This window comes from Bactrocera tryoni, chromosome 2, assembly GCF_016617805.1.
Source record: "Bactrocera tryoni isolate S06 chromosome 2, CSIRO_BtryS06_freeze2, whole genome shotgun sequence".
In the NCBI taxonomy this organism is placed as follows: Eukaryota; Metazoa; Arthropoda; class Insecta; order Diptera; family Tephritidae; genus Bactrocera; species Bactrocera tryoni.
The window spans coordinates 48,007,507-48,022,299 of record NC_052500.1 but is presented as its reverse complement, the minus strand read 5'-3'; the positions used below and the strand labels follow the sequence as shown (position 1 = coordinate 48,022,299).

General features: G+C 36.3%; 1 protein-coding gene across 1 annotated transcript; it reads left to right on the top strand.

Moving 5' to 3' along the window:
* Positions 1–3,178: 3,178 nt before the first annotated feature.
* Positions 3,179–4,273, top strand: LOC120767235 (cuticle protein-like). The gene is made up of 2 exons (XM_040093069.1): positions 3,179–3,190; positions 3,251–4,273. Exons 1-2 carry the CDS (start codon positions 3,179–3,181, stop codon positions 4,271–4,273), a joined length of 1,035 nt encoding a protein of 344 aa, XP_039949003.1.
* The last annotated feature ends 10,520 nt before the right edge of the window (positions 4,274–14,793 follow it).

Here is a 14,793-nt window from a genome sequence, read left to right as displayed (position 1 = left end):
TATTTCTTTCTTTGATGTACATCACTTTTCCCCTTTTTGATTTGGGAATGAATAAGTTAGGTAATATTACATTAGTTAACAAAAAATTGCATGTTGAAATATGAAAGTCAAAAAATCATGGTCTTTGCAGTTTAATTTGAAAAACTTTTAATTTCTTATAGTTTTGACTTCCTTTTCACGCGTTGATTATTAGTGCATAAATCAATCTTAAAAGCAAGTCTTGTAACATGAGTCAATTTTCAGCTTCTAGCTTGAAATATATACGATATACATAAATATTTCGTCACCTAAAATGCAAAATAACGTAACATCATTTTTCACAAGTTTAGAGGCGAAGGAAAAATAATATAATAGCAAGGGCTAATATTGAAACAAAATTTAAGTTTGGTTATAAAATGGTTACATATTCAAATGGTTACATATTACCTTCAGGATACCAGCACAAATTACACCGGTGCTGTACCTATGAATCAAAAATGCACTTAAGGCGCTATATATACTATATATGTGATATGTGAAAACCCTTAACGATTTATTATTTCTAAGTCACTTTCACAAAATCCAAACATAACCACGCTACCTACTACATAAATACTAACACTTAACAATTCAGAATATAGATAAAGGTTTACCACAGAAATAACAGAGAGCCTTGTCACTTTCATAAGAAATTTTTCAGCCCTCAAATCGCTGCACAATTTTCGAACTTTGATAGTATTCTCCATACCTCAGTTCTTTTCATAAAAACAGACCTACCAAAAATTAACTCTTTCCTTAGACCCTATATACAGAATACAATTTTTTGCAACAATTTCCAAATATATGAACTACATATATATATAGTGACTTATTTCACTTTCTACCTAAAATATCGGAAAATCTGTGAGCCATGTTACCGAAATTTGGAGAAACATTAGTACGCTCTCATGTCGCGATAACAGTCATCATTGATGGTTATGTTCGCCCCGGCATCATTTTTGAAGAAATATGGGCCGATGATTTTACCGACACACAAACCACACCAAACCGTTGTTTTTTCTAGACGAAATGGCTTCTCTTGAATATCTTCAGGTTGCTCTTCGTCCCAAATGCACCAATTTTGCTTGTTTATATACAAACTGAGCCAGAAATGGGCCTCACCGCTGCCCGAATTTTGACTCAAAAACGTCAGATCTTCTTGGAACTTTTCAAGAGCCCATAGACCGAAGCGAAAACGCGCCAAGTCGTTCCATATGTCAGTCCAAGTTACTGCGAACGCAGTCAAATCGACTATTATTCGAATATTATTCAATAATGAATGCTGGGTCTCAAGATGGTTGGTGGTGATGCGCATAGTACACACAGAAGAACGATTATGCTGACCATAAGTTGAGCGAACCGCGCGAAACACGTTCTTTGCAGAACGTGAATATTCGTAATAAAATTTTGTAAACGTTGTTCAGGCGTAAGTGTCTCCATGATGAAATGCCAAACAATACTGAATAAAAAAAATGACAATTTGACACGACTCACGAGTGGTCTGCAAAAAAAAAAAGCGGTTGAAAAATGTACCTCTACTTTGATCACCCATAATAAAGATTTCCCATCCTGCGGGTGATTTTATACCTTATGGATCGGACAATAACTAAGATATCATAGTTTAATTAAATTACCGTATAATATTTGATATATGTACATACCATTGCTTCATTCCGAAAATGTGTGAAATTGATCCATGAATTACGCAAGGTCCCATATACATTTAAAGATTTTCGTGTTGTTCTTCTAATAAACTTTGTGCCCAATATGTCGGTTAGTGTGGGAGTTACTTTCATAAACTGTCGTGGATACATGTTCGCAAGGAAGTTTGAGTAATGCTTAAACTTAATACAACCAGTTCAGACCATCCTCTAACCCCCAATTACCCTTAATAGTCATTTCCAACTTTCTAGCTACTTTTAAGCCATTTATGCACCATTTATGTTAGTATCAATCTCTGACATTTGTGGTTTAGTGCTGAACACGATTGAAATTAAACTAAACATTTGCTCTAAGTCTTACATACCTGATGATTGCCGCTTCTTGAGTGACTTCTTGATGTTATAAAAAAGAAACATTATATGTTTAACCTCTTTGGTTGAGTTTATATCATTTACAAATATCTAGTTGAGTTAAATATGTTGATTTTAATATAAATATCGCGAACTCGAATCTAAATCCAATCATGATATGAAGTGAGTCTATGACACATAATTTAGTTAAGAAGATGCCAAAACTGTTGGATGCAAATCATGTCTTGAAGCAGTTCTTCCCGCGCGTCGAAGTTCAGCTCGTTGCTTTTAGAAAATGTTTTATCGTCAACTGAGCCGTTTAAGTCTCTAGTTGTTCCTGTGTTCGAAAAGTCAAGGTCAAAATCTTCACTAACTAGACGCTCTTTCTGTGGCATTTTGGTTCCTCTTCAGAATAACTTTGTTGTATTTACATATATATTGATAATAGATAAATCCGAACTTTGAATTTTGCTCACTCTTTTATGGGAAATTTGAAGGCCCATATTATTTCAATAGCATTTTTTCTACTATGTCACCTTTTTTATAATAGGCTGCAAGAAAACGCGTAACGCTGACTAGTGTATTTATAGTACACGTTGGTACATAGACAAAAGCTCATACGTACATACATACATATGTTCGTACATAATAACTTCACACTAACTAGAAACCGAAAGTGTAAGAAATGCCCTAAAATAATTGATACGTAAGCTGCAGGGGCCATAAGTAACTATCATGCACACTTGATTTTTCGACACATTTTGGTTATGCATTTCTTTCTTTTTACTAAAGTTTTGGTATTGATGTTACAAGCAAACAACCAATATTTGGAGTACATTAGTAAATTGTTGTAATACAATGACTAAACCAATTTTTTGTCGCATAGGCTCTTTGCTGTTGAACAATGTTCAATGTAAGTAGCCGGTGATATATTGTTATTGTTTTCATTGTTAATGTTATTATTGTTGTTATTTTTATTTGGTTGACCGACCGAAAATTCCCCACTTCATTATTGGCCACCCTTGCATTATAAATACTTCACGTGCTTCGTTGGAAGATCACAGTTACACACAGCATCCAATCAGAGCGAGTTGTCAGCGCTCAGTTTGTAATAACCGTAATTCATTCAGTGGATATATTGAACAAATATGGCTTTCAAGGTAACACAAATTTCAAGCGATTTCATAAGGATTCCTAACTCTTTTCCATTACCGTTACAGTTTGTGCTCCTAATTTGCGTAGCAGCAGCAACGCAGGGAATCGTTACCGCTGAATTCAACTACAATCCCGATCTATATAATGGCAACAATAGCAATAACAACCAAAACAACGGCGTGTATAATATAAATAGCTACAACGATAATGTCAAGCAGCCGGCCAACAGTTACAATGCGCCATTGGCAGCCCTCAACGCCTTTAATGGTAATGCGCCAGCGCCATCACAACAACAACAACAGCAGCAACAACCAAATTCCAATGGTTATAATTACAACCCAAATAATTATAACAACAACGCAGCTCAACAGCAACCAGAGAACCAACAAGGGCAGTCAGCGAGACAGAGCAACTATGATTTCAACAACGGCGCAGCCCAAAAGCAGCTCCCTAACTCCGTACCCACACCGGCTGGCTACGACTACAGCCCACAAAACTTTGCCGGTCTCACGTCATCATCGTCGGCTTCTGCTTCGGCCTCGGAATCTGATGCTACTTTCACCAAACTTGAGACATCCTTCAACTCACAAGCTCACCACCGCGCCGCACCTACCGCAGCACCAGTGGAGGAATACAATCCACCCGCCAAATACGATTACAGCTACAATGTGCATGATGACGAGACCGGTGACATTAAGTCCCATGCTGAAGCCCGTGATGGCTACTTCGTGCAAGGCTCGTACAGTGTGGTCGATCCAGATGGTTTCCAGCGCACCGTTACTTACACGGTGGATGGGCCTAGTGGGTTCAATGCCGTCGTTAATCGTGTGCCATATGCCATCAAAGCCGCGCGTACAATCACCCTGAGCGCGCCAGCTTCCTCTGTCGCACCCGTTACTAAGCTAGCAGAGTTGCCACTTAGCAATGACATTTCGCTAACAGAATCTTCGGCAGTTTCAGCATCATCCTCCTCGGCTGCAGAGCAGAAAGCAATTGATACAGTAGGTACTGAATTACCAGTACAACCACATGACAGTTACTTGGCGCCCCCAGTCGATTCCCGTGACGGTAAAGGGCCTTACCCGTAAGAGCTTGCTGCTGTTTGCGCTCATTCTCTGTTACATACTTGTTAATTTCTTTGTAGTCGATTGAATTTTTTTATTATACACTCAATAAACCAAGTTAAATTTAAGTTTTGTTAGCCAAAATAACTTTTGTTTCCTTCAAACCATATTTAATACTGATATCCGATAATTAACCTCAAATTATGAACATATCATGTTGTTAAACGTGCACCGAACTTGAGTCCAAAATAGGTTTAGTTCTGACAAAGGAATTTGTCTCTTAAGAAAAGAGAACAATTTATGGAAACCTCTCATAACGAGTAGATAGATAGTTGTGAGAGGAAGTACACTGCGACCATTGGTCTATTGTGCCCATCATAGCGAACAAAAACCTTAATAAATCAAATAAAAACAACCTGCCACAAGAAAATCTTAAAAAAACTACAGTCTGAAAATAAGTCAAACGGGTTGATAGCTTCGCCCACTTCCCATATAACGGCAAACTACTAAAACATTAAATTTTACATGCAGGACATTTTACATCCAAAAATAGTTCATAAGAGCCGGTGTCCAAATCGGACAATGGAAGTGGCATTCGCCACTTTTAGAAGAAATCACATATCTCAGACATCCTCGAACGATTTCAATCAATTTCGGTGCATAACATTATTTTAATATTTCAATTATACAGTGCTAATATGGGGAAATCGGATTAAAATCACAATTTTCAACTCCACCTGATTCTTTCAGATTTCAGTATATGAATAAAGCATCAGTTAATACAATGGAGTAAAACATTGTACGTATAGTGCCTTTAAATTTGTGCCACCTTATGGCCAAAAATTGTTCAAAGCGAACCAAAACTGTTTAAACCCCTAGGTTATTGGACACCAGTGTCTGTATTTGACTTTTTTACCGAAAATATCGGTCAATCTGTGAAATATATATTTAAATGAAGAAGGAGAGATGTCAAAAAAGGGTGAATCAGCCCAATACTTTATACTTTTACTTCCCTTAGCCTCCATTTACCTAATTTTACTTAATATAACAATTTTCCAACTTACGGCTGACTTTATACACCATACACGTTTTTTCCAATCCTCGAAACAGTTGTTAAAATCAATGTCCGAAATAGTCTTTAATGCGATTAGAGATTCATTTTAATATCTTCAATTGACTCAAAACGAGTTTGCAGAATAGCCAGAAGTTACACGGAGCTAAATCAGGCGAATGCGGTGGTTGCGGATCAATATTGGCTGCAAGTTTGCCGCAAAACTTACGAATTATATCAGTTGATGTAGATTGCCGTCCTGGACGTGGACATCGTCACCGCGTTCTCGACCTCTTTAAATAATTTGCACCAATCAAAAATACTTGCTGGTGAAAAACAATGATCACCGAAAGCCTTTTCCAGTATTCTTAACGTTTCGCCACCTGATATTTGATACCGCACCCAAAATTTAATGAAACTTATTTGTTGAATAATTTCACTAATCGTAAAAATCGCCGAACGCACTTTATATACTTCAGAAAGACAAGCTTATACTAAACACTATTGATTATTTTGATGTGAGATTTGGCACAGATATCACTGATAGTCATACCAACGAATTTCGACGAATGGGTTTTCGCGCGTATATTAAATTCAAAAGTCTTATTATTTTTTATCCACAGTAATATATGTATATAGCAATATCAAAATTATCTCAATGAAATAAGAGAACGTGTTTTACTCATAACAATGTATTCTTGTGCCTAAAGTAGATACAATGGAGTGAAAACTTTACTTAGCTCCCAATTATCAAAACTAATACCAGGATTTTTCGATATTCGGCTGACTTTACTCCATATGATTGTATCTGAGGTCCCTTAATGAAACCCTGGGGGAATTTCATTAGTCCGTGGCATGTTATTTGTATATAATATTGGCAAAAATATATAAAACTCCCTTATGCTACTTATAACCATTTTCGTCATTCTAACAAGTGTTAGGCTGAAGAAGCATTTTTTCTTATCTAAAATATAGCAATATAATTAAAAATGAGAGAAAGTACCAAATAAGATTGTAATTCATCCACGATTTCCTCCAACAATGAATGTTGAATCCTTTCGCAACACTTTTATACTCGTGCAACATGCTGCTGTAGAGTGTAATAGTTTTGTTCACCTGGGTTTTTTGTATCACCTAAAACTAATCGATACAGAGACGAATTGATTTTTTAGTAAAAATTGTGATATTTTAATGAAACTTGGTACACGTGTTCCTTGACCAAAAAGCCGCGTTTGAAAATGGATGTAATCGGATTATTCCCACAAAACACTATTAATCGAAAACCTATAAAATGCCATAACTAAGCACTAAATTAAGGTAGAAAAATGTAATTTTTTACAAGGTAGAGCAATAGCTAGGATGGGGCTTAGAATTTTGAAAATACTGGCGTGGGCCCGCCCTCTAATTGGTTTAATGTATATATCTCCTACGCCATTAAAGTTGTAACAAGCAAATTCGCGTTGATAATAATTTAATATTGTGCCAAAAATGGATTGAATCGGATTAATATTTCCCTTAGCCTCCATATACCTAATATAAAGATTTTCGAATTATCGGTTTACTTTATAACGCTTTTATCGGCCAATATGTCAGTTATCTCAATGAAAATGAGAGAATAATGGATCTTTGGCCTTAAAATTGATGAAATCGGGTGAAAACTTTCCTTAGCCTCCATATAACTGGTAATTACGATTTTGAATAATTATTAGAATAGTTTGCGTATACACGGAGAGGCGGGCATGGTTTAGCGACTCAGCTTTTCATGTTGAACATTTATATACATACATACATATGTATGTATTTATTTTATAGGGTTATGGGACACTTAATATAACCGTTTAGGGTATCAAAACACAAAATTTATTACACAAAAAAATAATATTATTGAAAAGTCTAGACATAACAAAAAAACAGGGCAACAGAACATAGATTTAAGTACCTTCATATTTTATATTTTTGGCATAATTTTATTTACATACCAACGTTTGAACTACTATAAATTTTATATTGCAGCTCAATATTTAGTTATACCGTTACGGCTGCACAACATTTTAAAGCATATTTTTAGGCTCACTTATTACTGTTAAACCAATTTTTGTGCATAACCTACTTTCATTACAAGGAAAATTTGAATATCTCAGGAATCTCAGGTAAAGTAATAAAAGTCTTATAAAGGTGATAAATCAAAACGATTCACGAATATGTCTAATTTATGTTCGCTTGTTAATTCATAAATTGGACATCAGTTTCGTAAGATGTTTTTCGTTGTAAACCTTTAAGTAGTATAAGGGAGTTGGGTTAGTATCGATCCGATATTATCCATTAACTGTTATTATTAAGGTACCTCACATACAATCACCAATCATATGGAGCAAAGTCAGCCGGATGTCACAAAGATGTACTGTTATAAGCAAAGCATGTACTGTAATCATTGGGATAACTCAAATAATCATTACAACAAAACTTGTTCTGAATAAAACCAAAATTAATAGAATAAGGTAAATGGGTAATAATGGACTTATAAAGGTGACAAATCAAATTGGTGTTCAGGATCGGAACTAATTTAAGGTTCGTCGCAAATGAAACAGACATCAGTTTCGTAATATAACTGTTTCGTTGTAAACCTTTAAGTAGGTAAGGGAGTTGGGTTAAAAAGTCTGATCGATCTTGTTGACATTTCGAAAAATTTTTAAGACAATTGGATAACTACAATCGATGTTATCGATCAAAAAGTGACAGCAGCTTTTGGTCATCGGTCGTAGCATGTTCTGTACTCATTGGGATAACTTAAATGTTGGCCGATATATCCAGTATAAAGTCACCTGGAAGTTCGAAAATCTTTATATTCGGTATATGGGGGCTCAAGGAAGTATTGATCCGATTCAACCAATTTACTTGTTCTAGGAGCAACAAATACCGTTGGGTAAACTAATAAAGTCATTAGAGAGATAGTGTCAGTAACTAGGCAGTACTAAGATTTGAGAAAAAATAAGGGCTCAAGGCAAAGGCGATGGTGAAAATCCTTTCAAAAGTGTTAGGCATCGTAAAGCCAAAAAATATGAACATTTCCCCAATGATGATTGAAACAAAGTTACTTATTCTGATGAAACCAAAATTAATAGAATAAGATCAGATGGGCTCCCATGGACATTGACTGACAAACGACGATTGGTTCTCAGGATTCCGAAAAATGACACATTTGAAATGTAATTGACCGGGCTAAACGCTGTATCGCAAAAGGAACACTACTTTGAATAAAACAATATAACTTTTGCGCCAATTTTAATTTTTTGTTGTTTTTAACAGTCCTATTTCTTTTGCGACAGACCTTGTATGTCGAATATTGAGGTTCAGAAGTGGATGATCACTGATGGCTTGGAAATGTCTTCTCGAAATGAGGTGGGTGTACTTTGGCAGATCTATGGTACAATGCGTGCCACAGATTATATTGATATTTTGGAAGACTCATATCTACCAAGTCTGGATATAATCGGCCTCGAACGTGGGCAAGGAGATAGGATAACGATCCGAAACATACCGCAAAAATAACCAAATCGTGGTTTTAGGGTAGAGAAATCAAACTGGTCGAGTGGTCGCCCAACCCGAGTCCAAACATTTGTACCACAATGAGCACTTTTGAGCGATTTAAAAAAAAAATTTTGCCAAAAATTAACCTCAATAGACTGTAGTGAATTGTGGGAGCTAACCCTCCTGGCATAACAAAATATAAGTCCAAATATTTTTACAATCTCATAAATAGCATGTCAAAAATTCGTCCCACTTGGCCAAACGATTAATGCTGTGTTTTACCTTGTCGGCTCTTGTCACGGATTTTTTTACAAAAAACTCCATAACATTTGCAATCCCAACCTCTTCAGAGGTTATAACAACAACAACGTGTATTGAATTTCAACAACGTACCTCAATTTTTCCACCAGATATCCCTTCCACGGACAGATGAAGTTAAAAGAAAAGGAAATAAATTCTCCCCATTATTCTGCCCATTTTGACACATATAAATATTATAAAGTATTTCCTACCAAATTAAAAGGAAACATGAAACATATGTATATTTGTATTCGGTGAGAGAGCTTAAACGACAGTTATATACCATTACCATATTTCATGTTGTTCAGTGAGTAGGAAACCTCTTTTCAAATTAATTTATCATTACGTAGATTGCTATATATATTTCTGGCCTAATAATGTAAATAGGCTTATTTATTAACGAAAATGTTTTTTTTTATTTTATTTTATTTTTTTTTATATTTCTTTTTTTATTTTTTTTTTTGTCGATTGCTGTTCTGCTGCGGGCTCATACGCATAGATCCATGATTCGTCACCTGTGACGATCTTATAAACGTCTTTTGAAGCACCGCGATCGTATTTTTTCAGCATTTCTTTACACCAATCCACACGAGCCCCTTTTTTTGAGCGATTGTCCAATTGTGCGGGATCCAAAGAGAACAAACCTTTTTTACGGCCAGGTGTTCATGCAATATCGAATGTATGCCGTTGGGAGAAATGCATAGGCATGCCTCTATTTGAAGGTTTGTTACATGACGGTCTTGCATTATCAATTCACGTACGGCATCGATGTTTTCTGGCACAACGGCTGTTTTTGGACGACCTACACGGAATTCGTCTTTGAGCGATCGTCGGCCACGATTGAATTCGTTGTACCAGTTTTTCACAGTGCTATAGGATGGTGCTTCATAGCCATACAAAGATTTTAGTTCATTAGCACTCTTGTTGTGATAATCCACGTCGAAAGTTGTGAAAAATGATCGCACGAAAATGTTCACGAGTTAATTCCCTGTAAATAAAACAATTCACGATTAAATGACAAAACGTTCTGAGTGATGTTATGCTAAAAAATGTCAAACTTTCCAATGGAAATGTCAGATTGCACCTGGCAACACTTAGTGTTGCCCTAGGCCAGATTATATTTAGCAGCCTTCGTATTAGACCCATTCACAAAAGGTTAACATACTTCGGTTGTGGTTGAAGAGTAAAATTGATTGTGCAATCATTTAAAGCACTAAATAGCTATACATTTATCTGAGGAAATTGTAAAGCGAATAAATATTGACGCCAAAAATTATCAGCCCCATTTTGTCAAAATTCAAATTATTTACAATTTCTTCGTCTATTACCTGCATTTATGTATCTATTTTAATAATATGTTGGTACCAATATCACGTTTTTTAACAAGTTTTGGCCGGGGGAATATCTTCATGTCGAAGTAACCAGACTTTTTATACTTTCGCAACTTGCAAGGATCAAGACAGGATAAATTTCTTTTCGAATTTCAATAATATATTTGACAAGCCGATATCGGAACTTCTTCTTTACAAAGGACAATAAATCCTTCACAGAACCTTTTTCTCGAAAACTCGTAACATCGACTCATCAGTTGTTGTCATCGTCCATGTCTCTGCACCATATAGCAGGACGGGAATAATGAGTGACTTATAGAGTTTGGTTTTTGTTCGACGAGAGAGGACTTTACTTCTCAATTGCCTACTCTGTCCGAAGTAGCACCTGTTGGCAAGAGTTATTCTGCGCTGCTGACATTGTCGATGGTGTTTTTACTGGTTACAAGATAGACGAAATTATCTACGACTTCAAAGCTATGACTGTCAACAGTGACATGAGAGCCAAGTCGCGAGTGGGACGACTGTTTGTTTGATGACACGAGATATTTCCGATATCGGACCACTGTAAGATATAACTACCATACAAACTGATCGATCATCTAGGTCCTTGTTTAATTTTTTTTTATTTCACAAGGTATCTCCACGAAAAATGGCGTGGATTGTTGTTCAAGACAATGTTACAAACTCCGCAGAAATTGTCAAGATCGCACAAATCATTATGCCACTATTCTTATAAAAACGGATCAAAAACCAAATCAAGTTTCTGTGTGAAAACTTTCTTATTTTGCAAGCTATTTTCACGAAACTTTGCATAGATTAATATTCGCAGTATCACTACAATCTCCGAACATGTTTTTTAGATCGTTGACGTTAACTTCGCTTGCACCAAAGTTTAATGGATTTCTTACAAGAACTTGAAATTCTGATCGTTCTGTTTGTATAGCAGATATATGCAAAAGTGGTTCGATATCTTTGATTCCGATATATTAGCAGCTTCTGTAGGAGAAACTTTTCAGAAAGATATCTCAAAAACTGGAGGACTACTTCGGTTATACACAGACATACAGACATGGCTAACTCGACTCAACTCTTATTTTGTAGGATCTCATGTTTGCTGTTTGCTCTTGGCAACTCAATATACAAATTTAGTGTTTTTTTCTTATTTTTATTAACTTATTAAAAAAAATATATGGAAGGGCTAAGTTCGGGTATGACCGACTTGCAACTTTCATCGGTTAAATGTACCCTCAGGTACATAAGGCTTGTTAGTTATATTTTATGCATCTCGTTATTTTAATTGCTTCTTGATTTGTATACAGGAAAGTAAAAGAATTAAGTTGAATTTAAAATTTTGTTATATGGGAAGTAGGCGTGGTTGTGGTCCGATTTTGCCTTTCTTCACACTGTAACATAGGAATGTCATTGGTATGCCATATATCGGCGGTGGCACCATTATTGTCCATCTTTGACCCCGGCGCCTTTAAAGCCCTTCCATACCAACTCAGGGTAATGTCTTTGGCGTATTTAGTTATTGATTTATCCCACATTTATTAGTTTTTAACCGTACCGTTTCATGGTGAGTGAGTGGGATTATCATCCATTTCACCTTATTCACCCATTTTTACACCGTCGGTAGGAGTTCTTATAATATAGGGGTTTTCAATAAGAGTGCACAAAAGTTTGGTTTGGATATGAAATAAATTCTTTATTCCTGTGAAAATACAATATATGCCATTATATATGGAACTCGATTTCTTTTGCACGGGCACGCATGCAGAAGTCCAGACCCTGAACCCAATTTTCGAATTTTTTTTCATATATTCATATGAAGTTCATCAATCGCCGTTGGCTTGACGTAGCCCCGCAGGAAATAGTCTAACGTCGTCAAATCGCAAGACCGAGGCGGCCAATTGTCTGAGCCATTTCGTTCACCAAACTTGGTTTTCAATAAATCGATTGTGATGTTCGCTGTGTGGCTTGTGACGCCGTTCTGTTGGAACCACATACCGTCCAAGTCGATATCATCCAATTTGGATCAAAAATATTCGGTTATCATTGAGCGGCAGTGATTCCCAATCACAGTTACGTGCCGGTCTTGATCGTAACGAAAGAAGTACGGCCCATTGACGCCGCCGGCCAATAACCGCACCAAACCTTAATTTTTTCGTGAAGCAATAGTGACTCATGGAGTATGAAATAAAGAATTTCGTTGATATCCCAGAGTTAAGGGCGCTGACTCCGAATTTCGATAGTAAATTTTAATAATTCCGACTTGTTGTTGGATCGTATAGTATATCTTTTCATGATGAAATTTCAAACCTTATTGAAGAGAAATGTCAAAAGAACGGTAAAAAATATGGTGTTATTTGCTGTCCTTATCGGTCTACTTTTGTAGAACCCTATTGAAAAATCCTATATAATATATGATGTAGGTGAATTTGAATCTTGTAGCAGTAGTGGCTTAGGAGTTATGTAAATTAAGCCTATTATGTGGCGGGCCACGTTTTTTTTGTCACATGTACCATGTTTTATCAAGATATCTTAACTTTTACTCAAGTTATCGCTTGTACAGTCGGACGGACAAACACACATTCACTCGGATTTCAACTCCTTTCATCACCCTAATCATTTATATATATGTATATATATATTTCATAATTGTCATCCGCATTTTTGTCTTTTGAATTTCGCGGCTATGTACAAGTATAAAGCGCTACAGAGCTCATATCTGGCAATACTATACATTTTTGAAAGGTCTTGACATAACCTACAAAACTAGGCTATGCATTATTTAGCATTATTAGTTTGGATATTGCCTTCAACAGTTATAGACGTGTAAACATGGAGTTCACTAACGCCGAAATCGCGCTATTTTAAAGTTTTCCTTCGTTAAAGGCAAATCCGCTAGAGAAACGTTCCGTGAGATTAATGGTGCTTTGGGGGATGGTAATCTATCACTTCGAACTGCGGAGCAATGGTTCCGACAATTCAGAGTGGGTGAAAACGACACCATGGATAAGCCAGCCGGCGGAAGACCTGTGACGACGAATACCGATCAAATCATGGAAAACATCGAGTTAGACCTGCATGTAGCGTCTCGTGACATCGCCCAGAAGATGGGAGTTAGTCACCAAAGCATTTTAAACCATCTGCAGAAGGCTGGTTGCACAAAAAAGCTTGATGTTTGGGTGCCGTATGATTTGACGCAAAAAAACCTTCAGATGATGGGATTGGAATGGAATCATCCACTATGAGCTGCTTCCATATGGCCAGACGCTTAAATCTGTCATCTACCGCGAACAACTGGGCCGCTTGAAGCAAGCGATGGACAAGAAGCGTCCAGAATTGGCCAACAGAAGGGTGTAGTGTTCCACCAGGACAATGCCAGACCACACACTTGGTTAATGACTCGTCAGAAGCTACGGAAGCTCGGATGGGAGGTTTTATCGCATCCACCATATAGCTCGGACATAGCGCCAAGTGATTACCACCTTTTCCTGTTCATGTCCTTGTTGGTGTAAAGTTGGACTCAAAAGAGGCTTGTGAATAGTGGCTGTCCGAGTTCTTCGCAAATATGGAGAGAGGATTCTACGAGGGGGTATTATGAAGTTGCGGAAGGGAGATATTTGACAACCTTATATACATATATAATCCGACCGTTAGGTGAACAAAACTACATACATATTATAAGAGTATAATATACCTCAAAACAACACACAAGAATGCGATTTAGATGCGAAAAGAACTACTGCGCTTAAAATAACAATCCTATTAGTTAGTATATACATATGTATGTACATACATATATTTATATGCATACTTATATGGATATGCAGATGTATACATGCATGTTGCTGAAAAACATAAACATTTAATGAGTGTCATTAAATTTAATTAATTTATGCGAGCGCAGCAAAGTTAGTAACTCAATTCAGCGTAACCGATAAAATGTATGTATATCAAATGTTCAAATGTTTTTAGGCGTTTGAAATATGCATACAAAAATATATACATATTTACGTACATATGTACTTATGTATGTATATCCGCATGTAGGCTAGTAAGTTTGTTATGCATGTATTTGTAAGCGTAAAAATGTCGGGAATACCACAGTAAGGAATCGATGTTTTATTCAGTGGTTTTGTCTCTCAAAGCGACGATTTTAGCTATTTTCAAATTGGTGTTGATTTTTAAATTCCAAGCATGCTTATGGCTAAACAACAAACATGCCAGCAAACGACAAAAAACAGCCGGCAATAACAATAACAAAACCAATACAAATGTATTTATTTTTATATAGTAGCTGCATACATACATATGTACATACGTGTGTA